General features: G+C 43.4%; 1 protein-coding gene across 5 annotated transcripts in view; it reads right to left on the minus strand.

Moving 5' to 3' along the window:
• Positions 1-12347, minus strand: part of ADAMTSL3 (ADAMTS like 3) — a 366800-nt gene that overhangs the window by 18072 nt on the left and 336381 nt on the right. For 3 of the 5 annotated variants that reach the window (XM_060293778.1, XM_060293777.1, XM_060293779.1), the window contains 2 exons: positions 7009-7191; positions 1807-1990 (listed from right to left, as the gene is read on the minus strand). In XM_060293778.1, coding sequence (XP_060149761.1) covers positions 1807-1990; positions 7009-7191 — 367 coding nt within the window. Of the gene's footprint in view, positions 1-165; positions 1621-1806; positions 1991-7008; positions 7192-12347 lie in introns of those variants that run through there. The other 2 variants (XM_060293780.1, XM_060293781.1) reach the window with 2 other exon arrangements.

The following is a 12347-nucleotide window of genomic DNA, read 5'->3' on the forward strand; positions in this document are numbered from 1 at the left end:
ACTTTGACCTTTGTCCTAAGAACAATGGGAAGGCATGGAAGGTTGTTTATTTTTTTTAAACATCTTTATTGGAGTATAACTGTTGTTTTACAATGCTGCGTCAGTTTCTGCTTTATAACAAAGTGAATCAGCTATACGTATACATATATCCCCGTATCTCCTCCCTCTTGCGTCTCTCTCCCACCCTCCCTATCCCACTCCTCTAGGTGGTCACAAAGCACCGAGCTGATCTCCCTGTGCTATGTGGCTGCTTCCCACCACTAGATACCTGTTTTACATTTGGTAGTGTATATATGTTCATGCCACTCTCTCAGTTCGTCCCAGCTTACCCTTACCCTTCCTCGTGTCCTCAAGTCCATTCTCTAAGTCCGCGTCTTTATTCCTGTCCTGCCCATAGTTTCTTCAGATCCATTTTTTTTGTTTTTTTGTTTAGATCCCATGTATATGTGTTAGCATACAGTATTTGTTTTTCTCTTTCTGACTTACTTCACTCTGTATGACAGACTCTAGGTCCATCCACTTCACTACAAATAACTCAATTTCGTTTCTTTTTATGGCTGAGTAATATTCCATTGTATATAGGTGCCACATCTTCTGTATCCATTCATCTGTCGATGGACACTTAGGTTGCTTCCATGTTCTGGCTATTGTAAATAGAGCTGCAATGAACATTGTGGTACAGGTCTCTTTTTGAATTATGGTTTTCTCAGGGTATATGCCCTGTAGTGGGATTGCTGGGTTGTATGGTAATTCTATTGTTAGTTTTTTAAAGAACCTCCATACTGTTCTCCATAGTGGCTGTATCAATTTGCATTCTCACCAGCAGTGCAAGAGGGTTCCCTTTTCAAGTGAGGAGCATCGTGATGAGTTTGTATTTAGGGTTTTTTTTTTAAGGTTTTTTTCTAATGTGAACCGTTTTTAAAGTCTTTATTGAATCTGTTACAATATTGCTTCAGTTTTATGTTTTGGTTTTTTGGACGTGAGGCATGTAGGACCTTAGCTCCCGACCAGGGATCGAACCCACACCCCCTGCATTGGAAGGCAAAGTCTTAACCACTGGACTGCCAGGGAAGTCCCATGGGTTTGTGTTTTCAAAGATGGTTCTTCTTATAGAGTGGACAAGGCACTCTAGAAAGGAGACAAAACTCAGGAGGCTCCTGGAGTGGTCCTAGTGAGGAATGATGATGGCTTGGACTCCATTGGTAACAGTGGGAATTGACAAGAACGGATGGAAGTGAGAGGAAAGTGGGAGTTCAGGATGTTGTCAATGTGATCTGGAACACTGGGGACGGATCAGATTTGGTGGAGATCATGAGTTTGACTTTGGACATTTTTAAAACCATTGATTTGTGTTGTCTGTGACACAGAAAGGTTAGTAATGGTTTTACCCCTGGGGGTAGAGTCTACAGAACTGTGCTTTTAACTAGTGCCTCTCATGATCTGGCCCGCTGACTTATCTCCTGGGTAAACCCATGAAATCAGCTTCACTGTGCTCTTAAGGTACATTGTGAGTGCAGGAAACAGATTTGGGTAGCAATTAAGAGCAGATGCTGTGAAAGCAGACTACCTCAATGTGAATTCTGGCCCTTGTAACTGTGCGGCCTAGGGGAGTTGTTCCATCTGTAAAATAGAAAATGAACGACATCGACCTCAGAGGTGACTGTGAAGTGATCCACATAAAGTACTTAGCAGAGTGCCTTGTATGGTACATGCTAAACAAATCACAGTGGTCGAGTTATTAATTCCAAATGACTGGGCATTTTAAAACAAGCCAAAACCTGGTACTGATGAGATGACTACACATACCTCGAGGGGCAGTCCCAGATGTTACAGGGCTGGAACCCAGCCAGCGGCTTCTGGAGGTGCTCACAGAAGGCCTCACTCACTTCCTGCCCGTTGGCCATTACACACTGGGGTCTCTGAACTCGGGCTCCCAAGTGGCCGCAAGTGGCAGAACAATGTGTCCAGCTACCAAGCTCCCAGAAAGTCTCTGCAGAAAGAAAATGAATGTCATGACAGATGAGAAATGATGATGGGCTGGAGACAACCCGGCCAAAGACCACCGCCAGCTGTTTTCTGGTTACCTGCCTGTCTGGTGCTCTGAGTAGCAGACAGAGAATAAGCCATCATACAGTGCAAGGGAGTCCTTTAAATCTCCTTTTCCCTCAGCTAGCTTACTGTAATAACTGGTGGGAATGGCAGCCAGAATGGGGCCCTCGGACCACAGCCTGGGTGAGGGGCTACTGCAGACCAGCTGGATCTGCCAGAAAAAGCCCAGAGAGAAGGCGGAGGTATCCTGTGCAGTGCGCTGGCTCCTCACGACTCTCCAAGCAGAGCCAACAGGACAAGAGTGGAGGGTCTCTCAGGGGATGCCCTAAGGATGCCCCGTGGGTTCTATTTCTCCAAAGTGGATCAGGCCGAGAAATGAAAGATGTTTAGCAGGAAGCAGGGATTAAGCAGAAGTGTTAATGTTGCATTTCAATTCCATTCTTACTTTTCCATTAATTCTGAATCTAAATTTCAGATTATTCCTGAAACTGCATACATAATTTGTCCTGGAGACATCTGGAAAGGTGAAAATGGGAGTTTCCTTTAGAAACGTTGAAGCTGACCCCCTCCAATAATTATAACGGTTTTTACTTTAATCCCCCTTCCAAGCAGCCTTTTCCTTCACTTTTGACACTTGGTAAAAAGACAAGGTAGGACATGATGATGACACATTTGTGTATGATCACAGAAAGTGCCAGATTTTTTGTAATAATCACAAGTAATTGATAGCTACCAGCTGTGTCCGCAGGCTCCCTCACAGAGGGACTGATTTCTCTAACTTAATTGTTTTCCCGGTTTTCCTTTTGATTTTGGAATATTTGTCCTAAGCTGCATATGGTATCATTTGCAAAGGAGAAGAGAATATATTTTTAGTTGCCCCCCCCAGGATTACAGTTTATTTAAAACAAATTTAAAAAACAGCTAAGTTTATTGAGAATTTTCCAGGTGATAGGTACTGAGTTAAACACTTTAACATCAATTTTCATTTAATCCTTATGGCCATCTTGTGAATTAGATTAGTTTTACTTGCAGAGGTGGACACTTCAAAAAGCTAAGTGACTTTCCCAAGATCCTTCAGCTGGATTGGGGCCCAGTGTGTCTGTCTCCAAATCTAACTCTTTCTACTCTGTCACATTTCACAAAGACACCCTGATGATTCAAGGCAGGACACACATGCATTTCTTTAAAAAAATATATGCATTTTTTTACTGAGGTATAATTCATATACAATAAAATGCTCAGATATCAGGCATGTGGTTTTATGAGTTTTCACAATTGTATGCATTTATGTAACCGTGATCCAAAGCAAGGTATATAACATTTCATCACCCCTAAAATTTCCTCCTGCCTCTTTTTTAATCAATTTCCCTCTCCTCCAGGCAACCTACTTCTTCATTTCTGTTAATATACATCAGTACTATCTGTTCCTGGACTTCATATGATACGTACTCTTGTATGTTTGGCTTTTTTTGCTTAACATAATGTTTTTGAGATATACCCATATTGTCCTGTATATCAGTCATTCATTCTTTTATTTTTATTGCTGAATAACATTTCATTGTATGAATACACCCACAAAGTTACACCTTATTCTCGTAAGTATTTTTGATTTTCTTAACTCTACCTCTCTCCCTTGGCCTCCTAAAGAGTTTTGCAAGCTGGAAATACCTAGATTAGGTTCTTGTGACCAAGTACTGATATGTGTGGAAAAAAATATTTGTGAAAGAAGACAAATGAAAGAATTGATTGCACAGTTCTTAGCAAATCTTCCCTCTGTTAATATTTACCAAGTTAGCAATTGTTTTGCAACTGGAAAACCAATGTCTGCATTACCACAAATAATGGTGCAGATTTGGGATATGACTTCTATGGGCTTCCTCAGGAGTGAATTTTTTTTAAAAAACGTTCAGTATGGAAAGAAAATGTTGAACCCCCGAAGGTTGAGGGGGAAGGAAAAAGCTGGCTGGACGCCTAGGAATAATTTTACTAATTGCAAAGTGCAAAACATGGAGGGTCTTTTAACTAATTCCTTTTCTTAGCACATGCCTTACCACCAGCAAATCCCCAAAAAAAGCCCAAATCCCAGACCTGAAGGTAGGGGTTCTCTTGTTGGCCCATTACTGTTGGTTTCAGTGTGGATGCCTGGAGCATATGCTGTTTATGGTCCTTGGGAAATAGAAGTTTACTGCCTGACTGTCTTTGTTCTGAGAAAAAAAAAGGAACACTTGTTTACCAATTAGAAGTTATCTAATTCTTGTTCCATCTTGGGTGTTCTGAAAGATGACAACTCCTGGGAAATAATTCCTTTCCAATAGAATACTCTGTCCCAGGACACTCAGGCTCACACAGATCTGGGAGCTATGTGTGGGGCTGGGTGTGCGGAGAGCCACGGGGGCTTAGTTAGAGTTATTAACTACGCTAACATGTAGCATCTCTGCGTGTTTTCAGGGTTTACAGCCTAACTAACAAGGTAGGAAAAAATACATTCACCAGAATTCCAAAAGGGACTGGAGGAAGCAGCTGGGGCTTATAGGGCTCTTCCCCTCCAGACAGCTTTGGGAACAGAAGGGGTGATGTTTTACAGGGGACCTCACATGGTGAGGAGTGCATGAGTGTAAGAGCAGAAGGATGGTGGAGGAATGCTGTGTATTGTGTGATGTAAGACATTCTTGATTCCTCAGTCATGTGACCAAAGTCACAAGCTGCTTGACTGGAGAGACTTCTGAGAGAAGAGGTGTGCAGGGCAGAACTGAGACACCCACACAGACTCATGAGTGGAGAGGGGGAGAGGCAAGGAATAAGGCTGGGACTTCACAGGGAGCTTGGGGAAGGCACTGGAGAATCAGACAGGTTAAGCTTCCCCATTTGTTGACAATCTTCCATATTAAGATCCTAGAGGACCACAGAGGCTCTTTGGGAAGGGCCACATGGAGGTACACCAGTGCCCTTCTGATCAGCACTGAGAGTCAAGGAGGGCAGTATGGAGAACACTGAAAGAGATGACTATATATTTGGGCTCTAGTAAAAACTTTCCTTTTTCTTTTAAATAAGTTTATTCATTTCTTTATTCATTTATTTTTGGCTGTGTTGGGTCTTCGTGCACGGGCTTTCTCTAGTTGTGGTGAGTGGGGGCTACTCTTCGTTGTGGTGCATGGGCTTCTCATGGCAATGGCCTCTCTTTTTGCAGAGCACAGGCTCTAGGCACGCGGGCTTCAGTAGTTGTGGCATGTGGGCTTAGTAGTTGTGGCTCACGGGCTTAGTTGCTCTGCGGCATGCAGGATCTTACCGGACCAGAGATCGAACCCATGTCCCCTGCATTGGCAGGCGGATTCGTAACCACTGCGCCACCAGGGAAGTCCTCTAGTACAAACTTTCAATGAGTAGCAGGTTTCCTCAATTTATACAATGGGATAAAAGATTACTGCCTGGGCTTCCCTGGTGGTGCAGTGGTTGAGAGTCCGCCTGCCGATGCACGGGACACGGGTTCGTGCCCCGGTCCGGGAAGATCCCACGTGCCGCGGAGCGGCTAGGCCCATGAGCTATGGCTGCTGAGCCTGCACGTCCGGAGCCTGTGCTCCGCAGCGGAAGAGGCTGCAGCGGTGAGAGGCCCGCGTACCGCAAAAAAAAAAAAAAAAAAAAAGATTACTGCCTCCAACACTGTGCTATTGTAAATATCTAAAGAGTTCAGGAACATCAAAGTGCTTTGTGCATGACACCTATTCCAACTCCCCATCTATTTATGTCTCTGGGCTCCTCTAACTGCCAACAAGAAAAGCCATGGAGAAAGCTCTTTCCATCATCCTCTTAGTTTGGCTGTGGATTCTATAATCTCATACCAGTTCTGCCAGTGACTCAGTTTTATTCATTTATGAAACACTTATTTAATACTTACACCTGTGTTAGGTGCTGGAGAGACAAAGGACAATAATAAATGATCCCTAACGTCAGTCTAACTGACTTCTGTGATTAACTCTCAATCACTTCCAAACTCTGGGGGGGAAAGAGAAGTATTATTTATTGAGTCCTCAAACCCCTGCAAGTTAAAGCTCATTCTGGTGACAAGACTTCGTGAGCTCCAGATCTTATCCCTGACAGATGGCAGAAGCAGCAGCCAGCTTATCACCCTGTGTGGGGGGCTCACTGCAATGACCTTCCCCAAATTACAGTACTGACCCCACTACAAGATGTCTTAAGACTCAATTGATTAGTATTTGTTGGCCACCTACTGTGTGCCTCATACTCTATTATATTGTTAGGACTGCAAAGAAATACTAGACATGGTCTGTACCATTAAGGGACCCACAATTTAGCTGAGGAGACATAAATGAAAGAGGAAACAACTGGAGACCAATGTGTGTTAGGACTTAGGGACCAAGGGGTGAGACCACAGAAAGGAGAGGTCCAAAAAAATCAGAGAAGGATTCACACGGGAAATGGGAATTCAGTTGGCCCTACAGGATGGGAGGTATTGGGGCAACATGATAAAGGCAGTGAGCAGTATGAGTGCAATGAGCACTTTTCCTGGGTAAGCAATATGAATGGCAGCCACACTTCCAGGGAAGCAACATGGGGTGTGTGTGTGGAGGGGGGTTTGGAACACAGGGCAGGAAACCACGTTGCCTAGAACAGAGTTTAGTGCTAGCTTACAGTGGAGGTCAGGGAAAAGAAGCAGATGTAAAGGCAGAATATGAAGGATCTTGATTCTGGGCAGAAAGTTTATATCCCAACGTAGGTTCTTAGGCAGAGAAGGAGCAGCAAGAAAGTCACAACCTTCTAAGAGAAGAACTGGTAAGACAGAGTATTGATTTAGTGCTCGTTTGTAAGTGGGCAGTGGCAGCAATAGTTAAAACCATTTAATGTCCACTTGTTTACTCCTTGACCCCAGAATCAACAAAACCAGGTCCTACTTTGTACATATTATAGGAAGCACTTGAAGGACAACAAGAATTTGACGCTTACCCAGCAAGTGGAGGATGGATGTTGCCATCGCCTTTCCAAGAGCATTGGTGGCTGTACAGACATAGGTTCCTTCACTTTCAAGGGAAACATTCTGCAACAACAGGGATCCATTGAAAAGCAAGGAATTATTGTCACTCAGAGATCCTCCTTTCTTCAACCAAGTTACATTAGGTTGAGGGACACCTTTGGAAGAAAAACAAATATGACAAAGGCAAACTCCTTTAAGAATAGGGCCACAGGACCATATGCAAATACCATTTAGCATTTTGACCACAAGTCAGGAAATGGGTTTAATCACATATAATAGGAAAAACGGCTCTTTCTATTTCTATAGCTCCTCTGTGGCAGATGGGGGATGCTGCTGAAGCAAAGGGCTTTGGTCTGCTGAGCACCAGGTTGGTTTATGTATATAAGTCAAGGAATAGGAGCCAAAGAGGGTGGGCTTGCTCTGTACTGGGAAGGGAGCGAAATTTGAAGTTGAATGGGGGTAACGGGAGAGTGGTTGGAAAAGAGGAGCTGATCAAGCCGGATGAATGTGGAGGCAGAGACACAGAGAAATTCCTAGCAGTGGGTTGTCACAAAGAAGCCTTTTGGAAACAAAAATATCGAATATGGATGTTTAAGTGGTTCGCTGTGCAAAAGGCAATGCAACGTTCCTCCCTTCAGGTGGAATACAAAATCTTTAGGGAAGTAGATTTTGTTCATCCATGCTTTTGTGAAAGAGGATAATTTCAGGGAACAAAAAGAAGTATTGCATTTTAAGTTTGGGTCAATGTAGAGGTGAGCAGACTGTAAGCAACACCTCTGGACACAGAGAGGAGTGTGAGGAATTGAAAGAATTTCTTCCCCCACATCTTGAGAAATCTTAGCCATTTGCTGGGCTGTGGGATGTGAAACTAAGAGGAATCTCATTTCGTTCTTAAGAGCTGGGGCAGCCTCCAGTGATCCAGCAGGGTTACTGGTTTTGAGGATGTCCTTTCTTCCTGCAATGCTCTGGCTAGAGAGGCTATGGCAGACATGGCAAGGCTTTCTGACAAGAAAGAGATATCATCGCTCTAATCATGACATCTGCAATGCACCTTACAAGAGGCAAAACACATGCTCCATGAACACTGAGACACTTTCTCACGGTTATTCCCAACTCCTGGGAAGCAGTCATTGTTAGCTCTGTCTTACAGCTGAGGAAGCTGGTCAAGTCAAAACTAGCTCAGAACCTAAATACACAGAGAAGTGCTAATCACAAGTGCATATATATAGTTCTGTAGTTTCTTCTACAAATATAAACACATGTAGTTTCTTCTAGTTTCTTCTACAAATATAAACACATGTAGTTTCTTCTACAAATATAAACACATATAAACTTTTCTAAGGTCAACAGCTAGTAAACACTGGATCTGAGATTCACACCCACGCAGTTTACTCCAGAACTTACCTTTTAACCACAATGTAGGTAGGTCTTATATATTTCTTGATAGATTTATTCCTAGGCATCTTATACTTTTTATGGCCATAGTAAGCAGGCTCTTTTAAAATATATTTTATAGTTCTTTATTCCTGACAATTAGGAAAGCAATGAACACTCGCGTCTTTATCTTGTATCTAATCATCTTACTAAAGTTTATTATTTTGAATAGTTTTCAAATGATTTTGTTTTTTAAATGTAAACAATCACATCACTTATATGTAATGACAATTTTATCTTTTTTTCCCTATATTTATACCTATAATTTCTATTAACTATTGCATTGTATTAGCTAATGTCTCTAGAACAATGCTGAATCATGTTACAGCAGGCAAATTTGCCTTGTTTCCAGCTTTAAAGGGAACATTACTAATGTTTCATCCTCAAGCACGTTGTTTGCTTTTGTTTTCTGTTAGCTGTTGTCAAATCAAAGAAATTTCCTTCTGTTTCTAACTCACATGGAAATTTCTAAACCTTTGAGCTAATATTTATTTTAATTGGAGTTTTTAAAAATTAAAGTATTTAAAGTTATTAATTTTCCTTTGAGTACAGCTTTGACTATATATATTTTGAGATGAAATAAACCATTACCATTATTTCACTCATTCAAAAATGTTTACAAAGTGCTTATTATATGTGAGACTTTATGCTGGTGCTAAGGATATGTGAACTAAGTTTCCTTAAGAAACTTGATTTTAGAAGCCTTAATTTTGTGGTCTTCTAGGATCTTAAGATGGAAGATTGTCAATAAATGGGGTAGGCTTAACCTGTCTGATTCTCGAGTGCCTTCTCCAAGCTCCCTGAGAAGTCCCAGCCTTAATTTTTAAATTTTAATTCCCTCCTTTGGAGGGAAACAGATGATTGCAATAAAAGGACACGAGGGATTATGATAAACGTAAACACTGGATGCCACTGGCACGTACAAGCTGTATTCAATGCAGACTGGAGAGAGGGGAAAGATTCTCACATGAAGGAACATCTAAGCTAATACTTTAGGACAAGTAGAAACATGTCAGGTGAAGGGGGTGGATGTGGTGGTGAGACTGTTTTAGCTAGAGGGAACAGCGTGCAAAAAGGCACAGACACGAAGGAAAATATAGTGCATTTGGGGAATCATAAATTGCTTTTTTATGACTGGAGCTTAAAGTACATGGAGTAGGAGTGAGGAGAGATGACTACAGAGGTCAGCAAGTACCCATAAAATGAAAATTTATTATCCACAGTAAGGAGTTTGGTGGCATTTATCCTAAAGGAAATAGGAAATAGTTTCATTCTTTTAAGCAGTGGTTAAAACTATCAGATTGCTGCTTCTGAAACATCGTTCTGGATGTGATGTAAAACGGGGACGAGGGAGGCAAGGGTCAGTAGGACCACTTAGGTGGTTACAGAAGCAATTGAGGTGAGATGCAAAGAGTGCTGAAACAATGGTGGGAGTGAGGGATCTGGAGAGAATAGATTCACTTAGTAAATATTAAAGAAGAAAAATCAGTAGGATTTGGTGACTGACGTTCTATGCGGGAGTGAAGGAGAAAAAGGATTTAAGGATGACATGCAGATAGAGGGTGGTACCATTCACTGAAACATGGAAAATAAGAGGAGGAGCAGACCTGCGTGATAAATTCTTATAAGCATGTTGCAGCCTGAGAGGCAGGCGTCGAATTTTACACATACTCCTAGGAGCCTGAGGGAACACTGCGGGGACGAGGACCGGTGGGCGCCATTGTCGTGCTCTCCCTCTGCTGTGCTCCAGAGCTTCCGAATCTCCCAGAAGAGAGCTTTTACACAAGTCTGCCCTGATTTTTGTGGCTGCCACCTGCAGATGCCTCTGGAGGACAGGGGAGCCTGTGTTCCTGGTCCCTTGAGACCGTAATAATTGGTGTCACCCAGAAAAGAGCTCATACTCCTATCTGGCACCTTGATTTTTGTGATTGCTGTCAGGGGACACCTCTGTATCACATGGCTCTGGTGGCCAATGGGGCTTATACTTGCGGGTCCCACAGGATTGTGGCCAATGGAGAAAGAGTACTTAAACAGGTACCACCCCCCAGGGCACAGCAAGAGGCCACAGACCCAGGTCCTCCTCCTTTCTGTGAAGGAGGCCTATGAGCTAAGCATCATGACTGCGCCCGAGGGGCAGGCTTCTGATTAAACATGCATCTTGGGGCTGACTGTGATCCCTCGCAGAGACCTCTGAGGGTGGGAGCTGTCTTCATGCTCACTCTCTGCCATGCTCCGGGGTGCCAGTGTTTCCTGCAGGCAAGCTATACGTGCATCCAGTGCCCTGGTTTTTACCTCTGGTATCCTGTTTTTATTTTTATTTTATATTGGAGTATTGCTGATTCACGATGTTGTGATAGCTTCGGGTGTACAGCAAAGTGATTCAGTTATACATACACGTGCATCTATTCTTTTTCAAATTCTTCTCCCATTTAGGTTATTAAAGAATACTGAGCAGAGTCCCCTGTGCTATACAGTAGGTCCTTGTGTGTTGTCCATTTTAAATACAGCAGTGTGCACATGTCAATCCCAAACTCCCCATCTATCCCTCCCCCCAACCACGCTTTTCCCAGGCCAACCATAAGTTCATTCTCTAAGTCTGTGACTCTGTTTCTGTTTTGTAAGTAAGTTCATTTGTATCTGGTACCCTGGTTTTTGTGGCTGCCACCCAAGGGATGCTCCTTGATCTGGTGGCTCTGTTGGCCAGGGTTGGAAGGGGTGGGTGTAGGGTTAGCGGTGGGATGGAGGGGTGGGAGGGTAGGGAGGAGGCGGGGGGTGGCGGCTTGCATTCCTGGGTCCCACAGGACTGTGGCAATCAGAGAGGCAGTGCTTGGCAGGCTATCACCGCCAGGGCACCGCACAGACAACGGACTGCAACACACCCCCAGTCTTTCTGCGAAGGAGGTCTCTTTGCTTGTCCTGGAGCTTTGGCCTGAGGGCTGGCTTCAGGTCTGGCTCACATTTAGTGGCCTATAGAGCTGCTTTCAAGGAATGTAGGCTGTAGAATGTAGCGCCCCTTGGCACTCCCCCTCCGCCTCGCGCCAGCTCACCACTATCACCCAGAAAAGGAACTTACACACTCATTTGGGGCCCTGATTTCGGCAGCTGCCACCCAGGGGACCCCTCCAAATCTTCCGATGCTGGTGGGCATCGGGGTTACACTTACAGTCCCACAGGACTGTATATATCTACATACTTAAAGGAAAAACTGATCCTGAGGGTCTAGCTTGCAGTCAGCCTGAATCTAGGTTCTGAGAGCCTCCCGTTTGAGACACTGACAGGTCTTAGCACATCCTCAACTATGAGGAGTTATTAAATACATACAGTAAGTCCCCTACATACAAACCTTCAAGCTGCGAACTTTCAAAGATGCAAACGTGCGTTCGCGTGTCCAATCACGTAAGTTAGTTCACGTGTCTAGAGTACATTGTCACGTGCATGCATCCTCTACAAGTGGTTGTGCTTTTGTGTACTTTACTGTACAGTACTGTATAGAGGACAGTAGTACAGCATCTTTATTTCAAGCCCAGGATGTCTGGAAGCAAGTGTAAAAGCAGCAGTGATATACCTGGTACTTTTCAAGGTAATGTACTGTAAGATTAAAAATGTTTTCTTTATTTTTTGCGTTTGTTTTTTATGTATTATTTGTGTGAAAAGTATGATAAACCTATTACAGTACAGTACTATATAGCCGATTGTCTTAGTTGGGTACCCAGGCTAACTCTGTTGGACTTGCCAACGAATTAAACTTACGAACGCGCTCTTGGAACGGAACTCGTTCATATGCAGGGGACTTACTGTAGTAGGCTGCTTGGACAAGCACAAAGGTTAGAGAGACAAACAGGAGCTGAGGCAGAGCTGAATGACAAGGTTCATCTCC

The sequence above is a fragment of the Globicephala melas genome, chromosome 2 (genome assembly GCF_963455315.2).
Source record: "Globicephala melas chromosome 2, mGloMel1.2, whole genome shotgun sequence".
In the NCBI taxonomy this organism is placed as follows: domain Eukaryota; kingdom Metazoa; phylum Chordata; class Mammalia; order Artiodactyla; family Delphinidae; genus Globicephala; species Globicephala melas.